The sequence below is a fragment of the Leuciscus leuciscus genome, assembly GCF_965113295.1.
Source record: "Leuciscus leuciscus genome assembly, chromosome: 2".
Lineage (NCBI taxonomy): Eukaryota > Metazoa > Chordata > Actinopteri > Cypriniformes > Leuciscidae > Leuciscus > Leuciscus leuciscus.
This window is the reverse complement of record NC_138726.1, coordinates 47,921,487-47,939,930: the sequence shown is the minus strand read 5'-3', so window position 1 is coordinate 47,939,930 and position 18,444 is coordinate 47,921,487. Positions and strand designations below refer to the sequence as shown.

General features: G+C 37.5%; 2 protein-coding genes across 2 annotated transcripts in view; one reads left to right on the top strand and one right to left on the bottom strand.

Moving 5' to 3' along the window:
• Window positions 1–18,444, top strand: part of adamtsl3 (ADAMTS-like 3) — a 191,692-nt gene that overhangs the window by 51,611 nt on the left and 121,637 nt on the right. The gene's annotated exons all lie outside the window — the stretch shown is intronic.
• On the bottom strand, window positions 12,955–18,262 carry LOC309492922 (uncharacterized protein; the record flags this gene model as incomplete). Its single annotated transcript, XM_082161961.1, has 6 exons — window positions 18,132–18,262; window positions 17,961–18,031; window positions 17,336–17,873; window positions 15,716–15,862; window positions 15,578–15,631; window positions 12,955–13,202 (listed from the first exon to the last, which is right to left on the bottom strand). Exons 3-6 carry the CDS (start codon window positions 17,769–17,771, stop codon window positions 12,955–12,957), a joined length of 885 nt encoding a protein of 294 aa, XP_082018087.1. The 5' UTR covers window positions 17,772–17,873; window positions 17,961–18,031; window positions 18,132–18,262.

Below are 18,444 nucleotides of genomic sequence, written 5' to 3'. Positions count from 1 at the left end.
AGTAAATCGCCATTCACCCAACAAATACAGAGAACCCTTCAAACTGCTTGGAAATGTGGTTTATCAGCTCAATCGAGCTCCACTCCCTTAGCCAAAGTTGTTTACCAGTCCTAATCATCTGATCAACCATCTAAACCGACTTGAACCAGCTTACCAATATCTTAGACCATGGTATTGTATATACACAAACTATTATTAATATGTGTAATATATTAATTGTATTGTTTATTTTATATATGGTTTCTTGATAGTTTAAGTTGTTTATTAGATGGTACAAGTTGGTTTAGGTGATTTATCAGATCACCAAAGGGGTTTAATGGTCTCAATCACGTAATCAGTCCATCTGATCAACCAACTTGGAAGAGCCAATGATCATTTAAGACAAGCTATAGTATAAACCATATAAAACCAGCTATTGTATCTTCAGATGCTGTTTTTTCTTGAATGTTCTGGAATAGGGTGACTGGACTGGACACTATTTGTATATCTAGCAGGCTTTACACATGTTGTTCCAGACAGATGTTCACCTTTGTCCCGTCTGAGAGCGAGGGAGCCCATCTTTTCCTGCCTGTTTTATCTTATCTTGATCTGCTATGCATCGGCCAGGACATACCTCTTGGCTTGCACTCCGATTAGTTATTAAGACCCATAGTCAGCCTGCAAAGTCGACCCTGCTAAATAGCAAGAGTGTACAAATAATCTAGCCAGGGACGTGTCCCATCTGTGCTCATAGCCCTCCATGTATTTGGCAAAGAAAGACGACAATAAATCAGGACAGCCTGTTGTGAAGTAGTGAGAAACTATGGCATCTTTAAGTAGATGTACAACTGATGGTCTGTTATACAAAAGAACTAGGGAATATTATGGGCTCTGTTCCAAAACCTATTGAGTTCCAAAACCTAGTGAGTTATCTACAGTCTACATAGACAACTGCCTTCTAAGGCAGCATCCTAACTGAAATGGCGTCTTGTAAGTGACTAATTTGTAAGTCACAATTGATTTCATTAGAGTTTGATAGCATTTTGCTAATGACACTATACTATAAAGCATAAAATACATCACACACTCAAATATGGGAAAACAATTTTTAGTTACTGCATTATTTTATTATTATTTATTAAATTTTTGTTTTAATTTTATTGATACTAAAATATTGTTTAAAATTTTAAGTATAATTATATATTACATTTCTCTCATCTGTTGTAATCTTGAAGTGCTTTTTACAATTTAATGTGAGATTGCTTTTTCTACAAATTCTTTTTATATTTACGTTTTCAATCTTTCTTGTAGTTTGTAATATAGCAGTTTGTGAATCTAAAAGGTCTGCTTTAAGTTTCAAAAGAAAGAACCGATTCTGATTTGCCTGTCCAGTCATTCCTGCTTGAACCTATGAAGGTTTGTAACACATTTGCATAATGCCAGCCTACGGTCTTCATTGACTGCCCGTGAACGACTACTACGACCCTCCTTCAAACACTGTAGTTGTAGCTGAAGCCTGAAAGAGTTTGGTTCATGTTGTCAACAAGTTAAGAAGACACTGTTTTCTGTGCTGTGAAAGCAAATCCACTTTGAATGTACTTCCCAATGTATGAGGACTTGCACTGGAATTGAAACGGTACAACTGATGCAGCGTTACTGTTCATATCACTGTGTATCAAGTGCTGAGGAAGATCTGGAGCTGAAAATCAGATATTGTAATGGGCGTTTCGTTTACGACACGCTCTGTCACAACACACTGGACAGTCTGACCAATCAGAGCAGGGTAGACTCTCGGAAAGGTGGGGTTTAGAGACCAAATGTGACATGTGGCATGAGTGTAAAAAGACATCATGCAACAAAGAATATAAAAAAAGTGATTTTTGACCTTGGATGCATGCTAATCCTATTGTAGGAGACCTCCAAAACTAAATTAGGAACCTTTAAAATAGCATTATAGGGGCACTTTAATACATTTCCAAATAGCTTTAATTTATTTTAAGTATTTTTAAGTAATTTAGTAATTAGTACCAAAACGTATCTCAACTGAAAACAATATTTAATATCTTATAATCCCTTTAAAATTCTGCCTAGGCAGCATGTTAGGCTTTTGAACAGAGCCAGGTCAGGGCTGCATGTCATTCAGATCAGGCAATGTGTGTTTAGTTAAGTTGGCACTGGTTGCGGCAGTGACCGGAGAGGAATCTAGGCCAAACATGGCATGTGTCTGTATCTTTCATTAGACTTTGGTCTCATCAAACGGTTTTTGAAATCCAAGTTATAGTAGTCACTTGAAGCATTTGTATATATATATGTATATATATGGCAGAGTTTGAACGCGGCCGAACAAAGTTTTGTTTGGACAGTTTCGCTGGGTCCTCTACTTAAATGAAATAAAAATAAAATAAAATAAAATACATAATTATACTCGCTATGGGATTTTTATCCTCTCTAACTTTAATGACATTTATGAGGTGGTGTGGTAAAGTGGTTAAAAACCTGATATCCAAAAGGTTATAGAGTAACAGAAAACTATCACCATTGTGCATATTAGCTAGAACCTTGTTTCTGCAACGACATCTGACATGTTTACGTTTTATGTGGTGTGAGAGTGACATAAGAAAAAAAGCTACGCAAAATCCGATCAGAGCGGTCAGACTGAAACAGATTTTAAAAAATTAGATATGAATAGGATTTCAAACCACATACGTAGCTTAAAACAGATTTGTAAATATCGGATTTCCTGTGATTTTCTTTTTTTGTCGTTCTACCAAACGATAGATTATATGTCCTTCTACTTACTAGTTTCTCAGAAGCTAATTGTTTAATTATAAATCTGGGATTTATATGATCATATTTACAGATTTCCATATTTTCCGACCTGAGAAGTATAAATCAATCATGAAATGGGCTTAAACAATTACTAAACAAAGTGTGTTTTCTGTGTGTTACTGTTTTCAAATACATTTATTTCATTCTTAAATTGCTTCCTTGCAAGAGCAAGTGGTGCCAGCTATAATCTAATGTTTTCCACATTATTATTATAATAAATAGTTAATTTTATAATAATAATTATTATTATTATTAGATAATATTTTTTACAGCACATTTGTTTTGTCCTTTGTTCATGTTTTTTCTTCTTCAGATATTAGCTATATTTCATGTACAGTATATACCTGATATTATAATTCGGGTATATACTAGCACATCTTTACTGGTTTTCCTGGTTAGTGCTGGTTTTATGCTGGTCTATCTGGTATAGTCATTTCTCTGGGAAGAAAAGGTCACAGTCTACTATTCAAATAGGGTTTATAGACTTAGAATCGTGCTGAATCTTAAATCTTAAACATTTTACATTGCAAACCAAATCTGAGCATTAGCAGGGATCCGTTCCGCCCATAGGGAGGTGTACAGCAGGACATATTGGGATAGAGCACTGTGGTCCTCTCGTTTCTGAGTTCCCAGACCTGACAGTCGTGAGGGTTCAGTGGTTGCTGTGCAAGCTGATACGGCTGTAATACGTTCTGCTGAAATTTCCAGTTGTGTTGTATTTCCTGATTCGGGGAGATTTACAAGCAGAGCCTTGCACATCTGTATTAGTGTGCTGTTAAGTTGTGGGCCTGGAAGAGGAGGACTGCGGCTCTTCTCCAACACACACACTGTTGGCTGTGCCTCTGTTCTCCTGACTCCTTGTTCACTTATGGTTCACTTACAAACTTGTCATTCTTCCTGTTTCGGTGAAGCGTGTATTTAGCTACAATCTAAGATTCTGAAATGAATGTAACTTAACAGGTTTTATTTCTTGTTAGAATTAAAATGCCATGGATCACATGGAAAGGTTATGGCACATGGAATGCTAGTGCATATTAATATACTGAATGAGAGGTCATGATTTTGCCGCTTAATGAAACTCAATCGCAGTCCATTTACATTTGCAAAACAAAAGTTTACTCAATTCATTTGTGTTGGGACTTCTTCAATAATTTCCATTAGTGTTAACGTAGCATTACTGAAACTGGGCAGAGGATTTGTAGTTCCCAGCATGCTTTGCTTGAGACTGGATGGGGAGAGTAAATGTTGAAATTAGGTGCTATTTTATGTGTTTTTGAGCAAGCTGAGAAAAGAGGGAGAGCTGTTGGAGTTTAATGTTCTGTTATGTTGGGATTTAGAGGAGTTTGCTATGTTGGAGTTTTGGTGGTTACCGTTGTGGTGAAGAGAGGAGATTGATTGCAAAATGCCTGTAGGTGGCGATATGCAGTAAGAATGTAAATCGGCATTAGTCAAAATAACAGGCAGGCTTTTTTTGTTGTTTTTACTCAAAAAGCAATTCATGTTCAATTAAAGTGGAATCATTTCACCCAGTCTTTTTTACCATGTGCTGTTTAGCATGCTAGCTTGCTAATGCCACTCCTTTCTAGTAACTTGTTTTTAGTTTTGCATGTGCAATGCCAAAACTCAATCCATTTAGCTTTCTGCAACACAAAGCGTTTGTCAAAATAATTATTGTATTTGGTTGTGCGTATTACAGCCGTATCAGCTTGCACAGCAACCACTGAACCCTCACGACTGTCAGGTCTGGGAACTCAGAAACGAGAGGACCACAGTGCTCTATCCCAATATGTCCTGCTGTACACCTCCCTATGGGCGGAACGGATCCCTGCTAATGCTCAGATTTGGTTTGCAATGTAAAATGTTTAAGATTTAAGAATCAGCACGATTCTAAGTCTATAAACCCTATTTGAATAGTAGACTGTGACCTTTTCTTCCCAGAGAAATGACTATACCAGATAGACCAGCATAAAACCAGCACTAACCAGGAAAACCAGTAAAGATGTGCTAGTATATACCCGAATTATAATATCGGCATTAGTCGGCATTAGTCAAAATAACAGGCAGGCTTTTATTTCTTTTTTTTACTCAAAAAGCAATTAATGTTCAAGCAAAGTGGAATAATTTCACCCAGTCTTTTTTACCATGTGCTGTTTAGCATGCTAACTTGCTAATGCCACTTCTTTCTAGTAACTTACTGTTGTTTTTAGTTTTGCATGTGCAATGCCAAAACTCAATCCATTTAGCTTTCTGCAACACAAGGCGCACATGAATGGAGTTCATAAGAAAATGTGAAGAAAATCAATTTACAATGTGTCTGCACTGCACTGTCTGTTGTTGCTTTGTTTGCTTTACTAAATACAGCCCTGCAGTTATTACTGATAATAACTGCAGGGTTGATATCTTTTTTTTCCTACGATATTTAATATTTAATCATATTTGAATGATGGTATTTGCTCTGTATACTGTATATGTTTTACACTTGGTTGTCCAAGGACTATTTGAGGTATTTTAGCAGTTGAAGAGTGTTTGTTATTTCTCATGTCTGTTGAAGAAGTCATTGGACTTTTTGGAAGTATCTGTTTGTGTATAGAGCCTCAAAATGATTAGCACCAGCGATACTGTCAAGTACTGTATGTTTTCATGAAGACTAAGTTGTTGATATATATTCAAAAAGCAGATGTCCTTGTCTGAAGTGCGTGTAAACCTTAGATTTTGGATAAATAGGAAATTATGGTTTAATGTTTAAAACTCGAAGAGAAAACAATTGAATCACACATCAAACAGAACATCCACTCACTCTGACAGCATGTTAACATACTTTATTTATGAAATCAGTTCCTCTTCATGATAGGTGCTGGAAAGACTCTAATGCAGGAAAGATGTTCTGGTCTAGTTCAGCCGTGGTAACCATGAGCCAGTTTTCATCAGAATCTGTGTATTCTCAAAACCACCTCCTCTTTAGACAGACTCCTAAATTCTTGACACATGTATTTGGTTGTGCTAGCAACCCTTAATTTTTCCCTCAAAACCCACATGCAAGCTTCTCCGATGCCTGGGCAGCATTGAGCATCATCTTTTATCAGTGTTATCTTCCATTCAGTGATTGCTTGGTTATTCCCTGTTTTATGTCTTGAATATCCGTAGTGAAGCCTTTGTGGAGAGTGGAATGAATCATGACTTCTCTTATACATAAAGGGGTTTGAAGCCTGAAACCATAGGGGACCTTTAGAAGTTACTATGATGCCATAGGAGAATTTAAGTTTATATGATCACATTACCAACACATTCTCTTAAGGAAATGCCACTCAAGCTACTTCTGTCCTGAACTACTAAAATGCAAAGAATTAGATTAATTTTCAAAAATATATAATAGTAATTCTACTCATGGCATTTTTTTTAGAACAGTAAGCATTTTAGATCTTTGATTGTACATTAACTTTTATTTAATATCATATTACTACTTTAATATTGTAATGTTATAATAACTTTATTCTCAAAACTTTTACTTTTTTCTTATAGAAGTCTATTATGAGATTTTTTATTATATAATTTATGACTTCTTACTATGCTAAAAATCTTTCTTTATTTTAGATTATTTTATAAACATGGCACTAAATTGTCATTATCTACTAGTATTTTTGTCATATTAATAAAATAGAAATATATTTTAGTTTCATCTACTTCTATGTTTTGCATAATTCAAACTCATTATTATATCCGAATATCCCCCCCCCCCCCCCCCCCCCCCTTTTTTTTCTTCAATATTTAGAGGAATCCTTTGAGCTGAGGAATGGCAGCATGCTTTGGTGATCCAGCATAAAAGTCACTATTAGCTAAAGTTATAAGTCAATATTTCTCTTATGAGATGGCAATGTCATATGCCAATGTCTTAAAGTGATAATGCACCCAAAAATGTAAATTCTGTCATCATTTACTCAGCCTCATGTCGTTTTAAAAATGTAGTGACATAAAAGGAGATATGTTCACTTTTGGGCGGAATATCCATTTAAGGTTTTATTTTATTTTTATTCCAATGATTCCATAGGAGAAATAATTTGAGTTCTAGTGATGCCAAAGAACAGCAATTCCCAAACTGTTTGTCAGGGGACCCTGATTTTACAAGTCAAATGTTTCACGCTTCATAGTTGTGCTTTTTAATCTATTAGGTGCCATTCACAATCTTGGTCTTGAGATGTTAAAATGTCTTTATTCTTCTCTTTTTGGTTAATGAATTGTTTTTTCACTCACCTAGGTTGGCTGTTTCTGTGTTTATAGTGCAAATACACTCTAAAAAATGAAATTAAAATTAAGTTTTTAAGTTACATTTCTAAACCCAATGGTTGGGTTTGTCCATATTTGAAACAACCCAGCATTTTTTAGAGTGTAGGTTTGGTGACTCCAAAGAGAGCACTGTGACCACTGGTGCAAGGCTTTTGAAGTTCCTTTGATGCCATAGATCAAGATCTCCAAAAAAACAAATAGCCAACTCAAGAACCTAAACAGCAAATAATGGTTCTTAATAACAAGCATGTTCCTTGATGAACTTAATGTGTTGCAAAGAACCAGTGAAGAACCATTATCACAGAGCTTTCTTTCTTTTTCACAGTGTTGGGAAGACAGTCGTGAGAATGAAAGCTAGTGTACTGAGAGTGTCTTGGAGACCAAGCAGATGTTGTCAGGCATTAACTTCCCCTTGACCAGATGCAGTTTTAGTTCCAAAGCCAATAGCATTACTAACAAAAAAGGGCTTATTGTCCCTTAGATCAGCCCCTGAGAGACAGCCAAAGACCATCCACCAGTGACTGTCTATTCCTTATTATCCTCATCAAAACTCAACTGCGATTGCCAATGTGCGTTGCTAGGGTGCAGAAACAAGCGCAGGGTAAAGCCTGAAGTCTCTTAAACAGTCTGTGTCCATAAAAACAACTGTAGCCTTGCTCCGTTGTTTTTCTTGGGGGGTGACCCAAGTTTGTTGAAGGAGCCGTGAACTCTGTGATGGCAGTGCTATTAACTAGATATTTTTTTGAGTAACATAAGTAGTACATACTTGCCCATGCAAAACTTGCCATCATGACTGTTGAGTGCTCTGGGTGGTTGCTAGAGTGTTGCTAGGTGGTTGCCGGGATGTTTAACGTGGTTGCTAGGGTCCATTTTTGGAGACCCGCCCCCGCCCGTACCCGCAAAGTTCAGCACCAGATCCGACCCGTCACCCGTGATAATATCAAAATTAAATCCGCACCCGCCCAGACCCGTTAATATTTGGCCCGTTACCCGACCCTTGCCCGCGATAAACCACACATGCGTTCATGTAACAACATGTAAGGGTGCGCTGCCAATAACGCACCTAAAAGCTGTCACAAAGAACTTGGAAAAGTAATGATTATTAATAGGCCTATGTCAAATATATCAATGAGACATTTCAATTGTTTATTAATAAGCAAGTGTTTTCTGTGTCAAAGATGACGATGCTGACTCGCGATCTTCGCAGTAGTGAACGCGCCAGAGAGAAATGCACATTTCATACGGATTATAAGCAGAGAACAGTCTGTTTTCTTTCGTTTTGAATTGTTTTGTTTAAAAGTACACATTTCATGCTTTCTATTTCTCAGGTCTGTGAGGCAAGTAGCTTATACGTTGAGTTTCGGTTCATTTAAGTTCATCAGTTCACGCGCGGGCGCCTCCGGCCGTGTCCTGATTATATTGCCTGCCTGCTATATTTACTTCTTATTTATTAAATTCAGTAATTTGGTAGATGAAACATTGATTAAAATTAAGATACAATTAATACAAAACGAAATTCACTTTAAAGAAAGGCTGAACAAACTTAATGAAGTGGTCAAAATCATGTCTGCCCACTCCATTTGTCTCACGATATTCGGGATCATCTTATCTTATTCATGCTTTTCACTTTTCATATAATCAACATGAAATATATAAAACAAATTATATTATTTTATTTAAACATGAATATGAAACTAAATCGTTTTTTAATGACTGGGCTACAATACATAGGCCTATTAGCCTACAGTACAGAGAAATTTAATGTCGCAACTTGGTTGGACTAAAAGGGGAGAAAAAAATTAAATTGGGTCGGTCCTAAATTGACAGGGTCAGTCGGGTTACGGCAAACAAGAATATTTTGACTAAAACACATATTTGCGTATGTGTAATGCTGGTAATTTAGACATATTGCACATATTTTTCATCCGCTACCCGCCCGCAAGGAGTTCATTATCCGCCCGCGTCCCCGCCCGTGAATTTTAGGAATGTCACAATCCACCCGTTTTAGCCACTTTTATGCGGGTACCCGACCCGTTGCAGGACTCTGGCTCTGGGTGATTGCAAGGGCATTGTTAGGTGGTTGCCAGGGTCATGGTTGCTAGGGCATTGCTGTGTAGTTACAACTGTTTTTCGCCAACTATATAGAAGGGATTCGGGAAGTATGCAATTTCGGATGCAGCCATTGTCTTATGTTGTGTTTGGGTTCATTCGAAACCACCTGCTCAAAATAAAGATATGCTATCCGCTATGGTTTTGGTTTACTAATGTTTCGAGAAGTTACAAACAAAAACGCGGCACAAAATGTGTATACATGGCATCATGTGTATACTGTTTACACATGCGTCGGTGGTGTTTTTTCCCCCAAACAAATACTTGGTATAGTTTGGTCTCTAACTGAAACAAATATGCTTGTTGTATTCTGCTTGTTGAGACCTTTCAACGATATATGACACAAGCCTATCTGTTCAGTATGATTATTTTACAGATAAAATAAAGCAGTTATTTTTTCACGCTATGAAATTAGAGCTCTTCTAATATGTCAGCAAATGTAAAAGCTCTTGTTAAGTGATGGTTATATTCTCTATGTTAACTGTAAAGCCAAGTTTCTAAGCTTTAAAACGACACCAATTTTGTATTGGATAAACAAGTGGTTGTTAAGGAACGTTATAACTTAGTAGGGCCCCCCGCTTCGTTTAATGGTTAATGATTAATCGATTAATTGTTCATTAATTTAAACAACGATCGATAATGGGGATTTATGCAAATTGACACGCCTAGTGTAAACAATAGTAATAGTAATGCTTGTCAATTCTGATGTAAACCTGTAGTAGCACCTGATATGTCCCCTCTAATTGTACAATACCCCTTAAAGGTGCTAGTCACAGATCCAGGGTTTAATTCAAGACGAACTACATACTTTAGAGTTATTTTATATTCTGTGTGTCATATTAGATACAAACCAGCTTCCAGGTCACCCGACACCACCCTTCCATTACCCAGAAATCTCTCTCCCCCTCCACGTCCCCCTGCCTTTAGCACCTAAGAGGAAAAATAACAGCCCTAATGTCCTTGCGAAGTGACTTTAGATATCACATCACTAGGGAAATGTAGCCTAATTTTCTGCTTATATTTAATAAATGGCAACAAGGCTGACGACATGTGCCAATTGAGGCCATAACATCGTTTGCTGCTGCTGTTGAGCTGTTTTTGGCTGGGATTTGCATAAGACTGGACTTTTGGCATTGAGAAACATGAAATGAAATGGGTGAGAAGCTAATGTATTTGGCCCATGGGGTAAAGGCAGCAGGGGACTGAAGGCGACCCTCCCAGCCCTGTGTTTTACTTTGTGGTACCGAGTCTGATTCTGGGTGACACGTGGTAATTATTGGGTTTCACTATGACAAGCTTCACTACTATTGCATTAATACTTGGGGTTAAAGATATGAATACTTTTTGGCCTGTAACTTCAGGGTAAAGATACTTCAAATCATGTATTTTTTTGAAGAGAGGTGTGCTATTACTTTTCAGACTTTGATCAGACTTCAGGATCCCATAGACTAACATTGAAGTAGGGACTAGTTCTGGATTCTCTTTGTGTTGTTTTAGCTATGTGAATACAGTGAAGTTCAAGTATGGCAGTAAATATGTTTATATCCCCTCAAATGATAAATGTTTGAATAAATCTACTAGTTTGCAACACTTTTTTGATGTAGTGCTTTTGGCACAGTCAAATGCATTATTCAGGTTGGTTATTAATAATCCAACAACAACTATCAACAGTAATTTATAAATATTGAAGTCAAGTTATCCTAAAAATGATGTGGCGGTTAATTGGCTTGATTGTAATAATCATAAATCTTTGTTCTTTGTTTTCAAACTTCTTTGCAGGCATCGTTACGTGTCAGGAAAAGCAGTCTCATTAAGATTGCCTTGCAGTAATTATGTCTGATTATACTCCGACCTCTGTCATTAGCTCAGCGTTGAGAGCCTGACACGATGAAGGAGAGCGTGTGTTGGCCATTCATTGTTTTAATTGAGATGCTTTTCAGCACTGTGTGGTTTGGAGATCAGCCAAATGCTGCGATTTGCACTCTGTCCGACCCGATCTACCTTATTCAGGGACTGAGAAGCGCATAAAAATGAAAGTTTACATAGAGTAAAGATTCATTGCCATTTCTATACATTTAGGTTCTGTAATTTTTCAAGAATTCGATGTGTAAAAAATGTTGTCATTAAACTTTACTGAATGTCTAAAACTAGGGAAAAAAATGGCCACCACATGATGATGGATCAGGTGATTAGTAACCACATAACATATTTTTATATGTTAATGTTAATGTTGATGTTGTTTTATTTTAATATAATTTATTTTTGTTTTTATATATTTAATTACATATTTGAAATACACACACACACACACACACACACACATACTGGTTTATGTGGATTAGCCAGACTTTTTCTCCAAACAGGCCCGGTGGTGGTTTAGATGGACTACCCTTTCCTGAGGTCCTAGAGCTATGAGAGTTAGATTAAAACACTCAAAAAAATTTGGAAAAAATTCAGGACACTTTAGACTTCAGATACACCCTTCAGAGCGTGATACACACCACCCTAAAACTATTGTGGTTTATAGAGACAGTTCTCTTTTTGAAGAATATGTGACTTATAAGGACCAAAACAAACATTATTGGGACTTTAAAGGGACAATGACGTCACTTGCTCATTAACATAAATACACATTAACATAAATACACATTAACCTGACACCACCAAGCATTAATGGGACTTATTATTATTTTATTGCACAACTCTAACATCACCATTGTTAGTTGGTGACACTGACTAACAGCCAGATAACAGCCTGTAAGAGCTAAACAATAGATTGTCACACAACACCAGTGCCATGACAATGAGAATGGAGCAAAAAAGGTAAAATAAGTCATTCTTACCCAACTTCAAAAGACCCATGGTTGCTCATAACAAAAAATAAAAAAATATATAAAATAAAATAAAAGCTGTTTTACAGTTTGCTTTTGTGACGGCCTCTATTTAAAACATTAAAGGAACTTTGGACTTTTGGGACTTTAGCTTATTCGTCGTATCCCCCAGAGTTAGATAAGTCCACACATACCCTTCTCATCTCCGTGCGTGCCGTAACTCTGTCTGACGCTCCCACCGCTAGCCTAGCTTAGCACAAAGACTGGAGGTAAACGGCTACAGCTAGCATACTGCTCCCAATAAGTGACACAATAACGCCAACATTCTCCTATTTACATGTTGTGATGTGTATAGTCACAGCGTGTACAAATAACAAGGTCACATGAGACACAGCCATCTTCTAACCGTATACATACTGGGAACTATATTCTCAGAAGGCGAAGCACTGCTACTGCGGAAGGATTTGCTCGCAGGACCTGAGAAGCCCGTGGTGAGGAGCAGAGAGTTCGCTCAGAGGGTTGTGCTAATCACTCCAGCCAGCAGTGCTTCGTCTTCTATATAGTTAATTCTATGAGAATATAGTTCCCAGTATGTATACGGTTAGAAGATGGCTGTGTATCATGTGACCTTGTTATTCATACACACTGTGACTATACACATCACAAAATGTAAATAGGAGAATGTTGGCGTTATTCTGTCACTTATTGGGAGCAGTATGCTAGCTGGAGCCGTTTACCTCCAGTGTTTGTGCTAAGCTAGGCTAGCGGTGGGTGCGTCAGACAGAGTTACGGCATGCACAGAGATGAGAAGGGTGTGTGTGAACTTGTCTAACTCTGGGGGATACGGCGAATAAGCTAAAGTCCCAAAAGGTCGGCGTGTTCCTTTAACACAAACATAGAAACACCACCACAATTGTCAGTGTATTTAAATCTTTTCTTTTTCTGACTGCCTCTTTGCAGCTATTCCTCTATTTCGAACAAAGTCCCTTATATTTTGCACTGTTCTTTGTGCCAACACGGGGTCTTCCACCAGTTTGCAGTGACTGCATTCAGTTTTGGTGGCCAGTTTTCCCCTTTGACCTTTGAAGTGTCGCATTACTGCAGCGACCTCAGCCTTAGACCACACTTTCTTTGCCACTCTTCTGGATCCATGTTCCTCATCAGCATACTTCCCTGGAAGATAGGCAAACAAAAATGAATAGATCACTAAATGTGTTGTCCAGTTTAAGCCATCAAAACATGAGGTCAGTTAATGCCACAGTTGACAAGAAATTGCAGTTTACTTTTCTTAATTCACTTTGGGTATCAGTTGGTGTCTCACTCGATGTGATTTCACCAACTTTACTAGCCCACATTAGAGTGCGGACAATATGGAGTATTATTAGAATGTCTGCTGTTCATCTATTTATGTGGCCAAACCTTTTGCTATTTGAATTAATTGCAGTAAGTAATACTATAATTAGTAACGTGTCTTAAGTAATTTTGGCATTGTACTTTAACACACCGTATTTTAATTGAAACCAAGACTATGGGGTTTAAGGTCTGATTCTCAGTTTAAATCTGATTTCATAAGGTTAACTAAATAGTGTTGGAACTTGGTCTGAAAGTTTAGTCTTGATATTGAAACTGTACGTAACAATCAGCTTAATACTACTTTTAACCTCTTAATCTTCCAGATTTTGTGGCATGTTGTGACTCAGTCATCAAGACCAATTCATTTTTAGTCTTTTAACCAACTTGCTAAAAAGAGAATTAATAGAACATACTCATGGGCAATCAAGAGAACATGTGAAGAGGAGGAGGTAACTTTACTTTTACCTCAAATTCAGTATACATTTCCTGATAATAAAGTAAGTGTATATGCTCCCTTGCAGACAAGATGTTTTGTACAAATGCAGTAGAGTTAAATTTAGGGCTATTCATTTATATCTCTTTCTTTAAGATTACTCTTGCATTTTGATAGTTGAATACATCACAAAGACGTGCATAATAATGTTAAAGGGATACTTCACCGTTTTTTCATATTAAACTATGTTATTCCCTTAACTAAGACGAGTTGATGCATACCTCTCTCGTCTCAGTACGTGCACTTAATCGCTCTGGCGCGCGGCGACACTGTGATAGCACTTAGCCTAGCCCAGTTCATTCATTAGGGACCAAACAGAAATGAAGCTAGAAGCGACCAAACACCTCCACGTTTTCCCTATTTAAATACAGTTACACAAGTAGTTACATGACCAAGTATGGTGACAAAATAAAACATGGCACTTTTCTAAGCGGGTAAAAAGGATAACTATAATGTATGGCGGAATAGCACTTGGGACTCAAGAGCACTTCGACTTGGCGCAGTAAAAAGTCACGCTTGAAAAATCCTCTCCCTCTCACTTCTGTCATTAGAACCAACGTGACTTTTTACCAGAGGCAGACAGAGTACACAGCTTCATTACTTGAGTAAAAGTACAGATACACCTTGCTAAATTTTACTCAAGTACAAGTAAAAGTACTACAGTCAGATGTCTACTTAAGTAAAAGTACTGAAGTACTTGTTTTTAAAAGTACTTGAGTATCAAGAGTACAAGAGTACATTTTCTAAATATTGCATTACTACTGCCACAGTGCTTACATTGGTAAACACAGCAAACACTTGAAGCGAAAACTATCATTAACTTGTTCAGAAAATTGAAATAGTCTGGCGAGGTGGGGCCACGGGTTGGCACATTCCCGGGACGGACCTGCTGCGTCTTCATCCATTGTTTCATCCATGGTTTCGTCTCTTATCTAAATCTGACCATGGAGTTGACCTTTGGCGGAAAGCTGAAGGTGATTGCTGATAGGCTGTCCCAATCAGTGGCGCCTGCACAATCCAATCACGTTTGAGAGGGAAACAACAAATTGAGGGTTTCCGAGATTTTTCTTTTTCTTTTTTAGAAGTAACGGGTACTCACGGTTATGGATAGAAATGTAGTGGAGTAAAGAGTACAATATTTGCCTCTCAAATGTACTTGAGTAAAGTCATGAGTACTCCCCAAAAATGATACTCGAGTAAAGTACAGATCCCTCAAAATTGTACTTAAGTACTGTACTCAAGTAAATGTACTCCGTTACTGTCCGGCTCTGCTTTTTACACCTAGTCGAAGTGCTCCCAGTGCTATTCCGCCATACACTACAGTTATCCTTTTTACCCGCTTAGAAAAGCGCCACGTTTTATTTTGTGTCACCATACTTGGTCGTGTAACTGTATTTAAATAGGGAAAACGTGGAGGTGTTTGGTCGCTTCTAGCTTCATTTCTGTTTGGTCCCTAATGAATGATCTGGGCTAAGCTAAGTGCTATCAAACTGTCGCCGCGCGCCAGAGCGATTGAGTGCACGCACTGAGATGAGAGAGGTATGCATCAACTCATCTTAGTTAAGGGAATAACAGTTTAATATGAAAAAATGGTGAAGTATCCCTTTAAGGGAGTTGGGCAAAATAAGAATCTCATTGTAGGGTATAAACCACTGTGTTTCTTCTGTGCATAGACAATAAACGTCTTGAATCTGAATCTTACCTTCAGAGGGAGGTACACTCTCACTTACTGTGGACGACACAAATGACACTGATCCTGTTGAAAACAATTTAACAAGTTACTTTTGTCACAGGAAAATATACATTTTATCAGCAGTGACTATGAATTGAGTTAACATACCAAAGTCTCCCATGTCATGGTCTTGCTCTGTGGTTGTAGAGTCAGAAACCATAGGCTCCACAGTTCCAAGCTCTGATGCGGTGAGATCTGTGTTGCTGTCATCAGATTCGCTCCCACTGTCTTCAGCATCACTTAACGCAATCTCATCTGGAAAATGGCATTAGTAAAACTCAGAGGTGTAAAGAGTACTTGAAAACCATACTTGAGTAAAAAGACAGATACCTTGCAGCATAAATTACTCTATTACAAGTTACCAATACGAGTAAAAGTGATTAACAATACTTTAGTATTTTACTTCTACTAAATCTAGGCTCAAAGATGCACTAGTCCTTGACACCTGAGACAGGCAGGTGAAAATAAGAAACAATTGATTTGTAAAATGAGAAGTCATGTTTATTTTCTAAAATCTAAATAAAACTGAACACCTCAATAGTCTAATAAATCAGGGTCGACACAACAGCCTCTTAAAGGGATTGTTCACCCAAAAATGAAAATTCTGTCTTCATGTAGTCAACCTCAAGTTGTTCCAAACCTGTATTTCTTTGTTCTGCTGTACACATAGATAGATATTTTATATATTTTTAACCAAGCAGATCTTGCCAGCCATTGACTAGTACAGCAGAACAAAGACAAGTTTGGAACAACCTGAGGGTGAGTAAATTATGACAATTTTCATTTTTGGGTGAACTATCTATTTAAACGTCTACAAACTCTCAAGTCTCAGTTAAGCTCAAGTGCACAAAAAGGCCACACGTAAACCAATATCCTTCAAAAAGGCCTTGTCAATATGGTGGATAAAAATTTTTTATGTTAAGTCAAATTAAATAGTCAAAGTCTACTTGCACTGGATGTGCTGGTTTTGGACTCATCACTGGCTGCAGTCCTGACTTCATCTAAATCAAACGTCTGCGATTTAGCACCTACTAATGCACTCGCATTCATGTAAAGTAGACTTGTTGACAAGTTTGGGTGAGTAAGGGCAAAACGCACAAGATATAGTTCAGTCAATGCCACTTAGATGGAAATATCACTTCTTTATAGCAAAAACAAACTGCTGCAGAAAAAGTTAGGTGCCATGCAAAATGTAATTTGTAATTGCATAACTTTTTGGCTACTTTGTAGTTGTACTGTTACTAATTACATTTACTCAAATAGTTTACAGCTCTGGTAAAACTCTCATAAATAGCTGGACATAAAAATCTGTGGTTGAAATAGCCACATCAAATAAGGAAAAGATAGTACTTGGTTTTGTACTTGCCACTTTTTGCAAAGTAACTATTTTTACTTGAGTAGTTTTGAGCTATTATACCTGCGTTTATGTTTAATGTGGTCCATGAGCACATAAGATAAATGATTACACAATCTGATATTAGGTTCATATTTAAAGTAATTCGACTGCACCTACACAAACATAATTTTGAATTACTGTCCAGCCATACTGTAGACTTAAGTTTATATTTCTGAATAGTAGTCCTCGACTCATACTTGGACATGAAAGGTGATTTTTTTTTTCTTGGAAAGGGATGCTGACTACGCCAAGTCTAGATGATTATAAATTAACATTCAAAGGAAAAAACAAAAACTCAGATAATATCTACAAGGGCTAATTTCTGTACAAACCTTCAATTTCAATCTCATCCAGTGACTTCCCCTGCATGCTGGAAAGGTTTCCTTTCTCCATTGACAAAAGGAGTTTGGAAATCTTAGCCAGTTGTGTTGTGGGAACTGGTAATCTGTAGAAGTCGCGGTGAACACGGATGTCGTGACCCAGGAAATCTGCAACCTGATCAAGTTCATTGTGTTTTAAATTAAGGACTTGTGAGAGTGTGGCAACATGTTTCCTGAGTTGCGTTGACCTAAGGTACTCAGGGTGCTTTGCTCCACACTGGCTTGCATGAACATGCAAACAATCATGTCCTCTGTAGTGGCTCATTGACGTTGGTCTTGCAAACAGGAAGACATTTATGGCACAAATGCCACATTCAGTTCTTCTACTGGCAAGTAGTGACAAAGCATATTCTGACTCTGAATCAGGTATGTATTCCTTGTCAGACATGTCCTCAGCATCATCAGATGATATTTGGTCCAATTCTGGATGTGGAATTTTGTCCTGATCTGACAGCAGTTCATCCTCAGAAGCCTTAGGAGACTGCTGCGCCTGAATTGGTGAGAAAGCAAATTATTTGACATGGTGATTGAATCTTATAGCCAGTTCAAGTTCAACACTCACTTAGTAGATACTCACCTGTGCTGTGCTGTTAAAGTCATCTCTTTTAATTTGCTTGAGGCAGGATTTATGCCAGACCCCTGAACAAACTGGAACACATTTGAGTAAAATAATGTTAACACTGCAGGTCTATTTAAGTGGTTAGAGCACAACACATTACACTCTATACTAATTCACTAAATATCTAACCTGTGCATCGATAGCCAAGCCACTTGAAGGAAGATACGGGTCCCACACAACGAACACACTTGTCCAAGGAGGATACTGTTGCGCACACAAGGCGGTGTTTTTGACACTGTTGGCGAAAAATTTAATTGTAGTATTTATTTATGCCACATAGTTTGGACAAAGATATTTTATATTTACGCCACATAGTTTGGACAGAAAGATATTTCATATTTACATGTCGATATCCAATCATTTTAAATCCAATACCAATGTGACATTTAATTTACCTCATACATATGATTACCCTTTTATTGCATTTTGTTATTTATAGCGT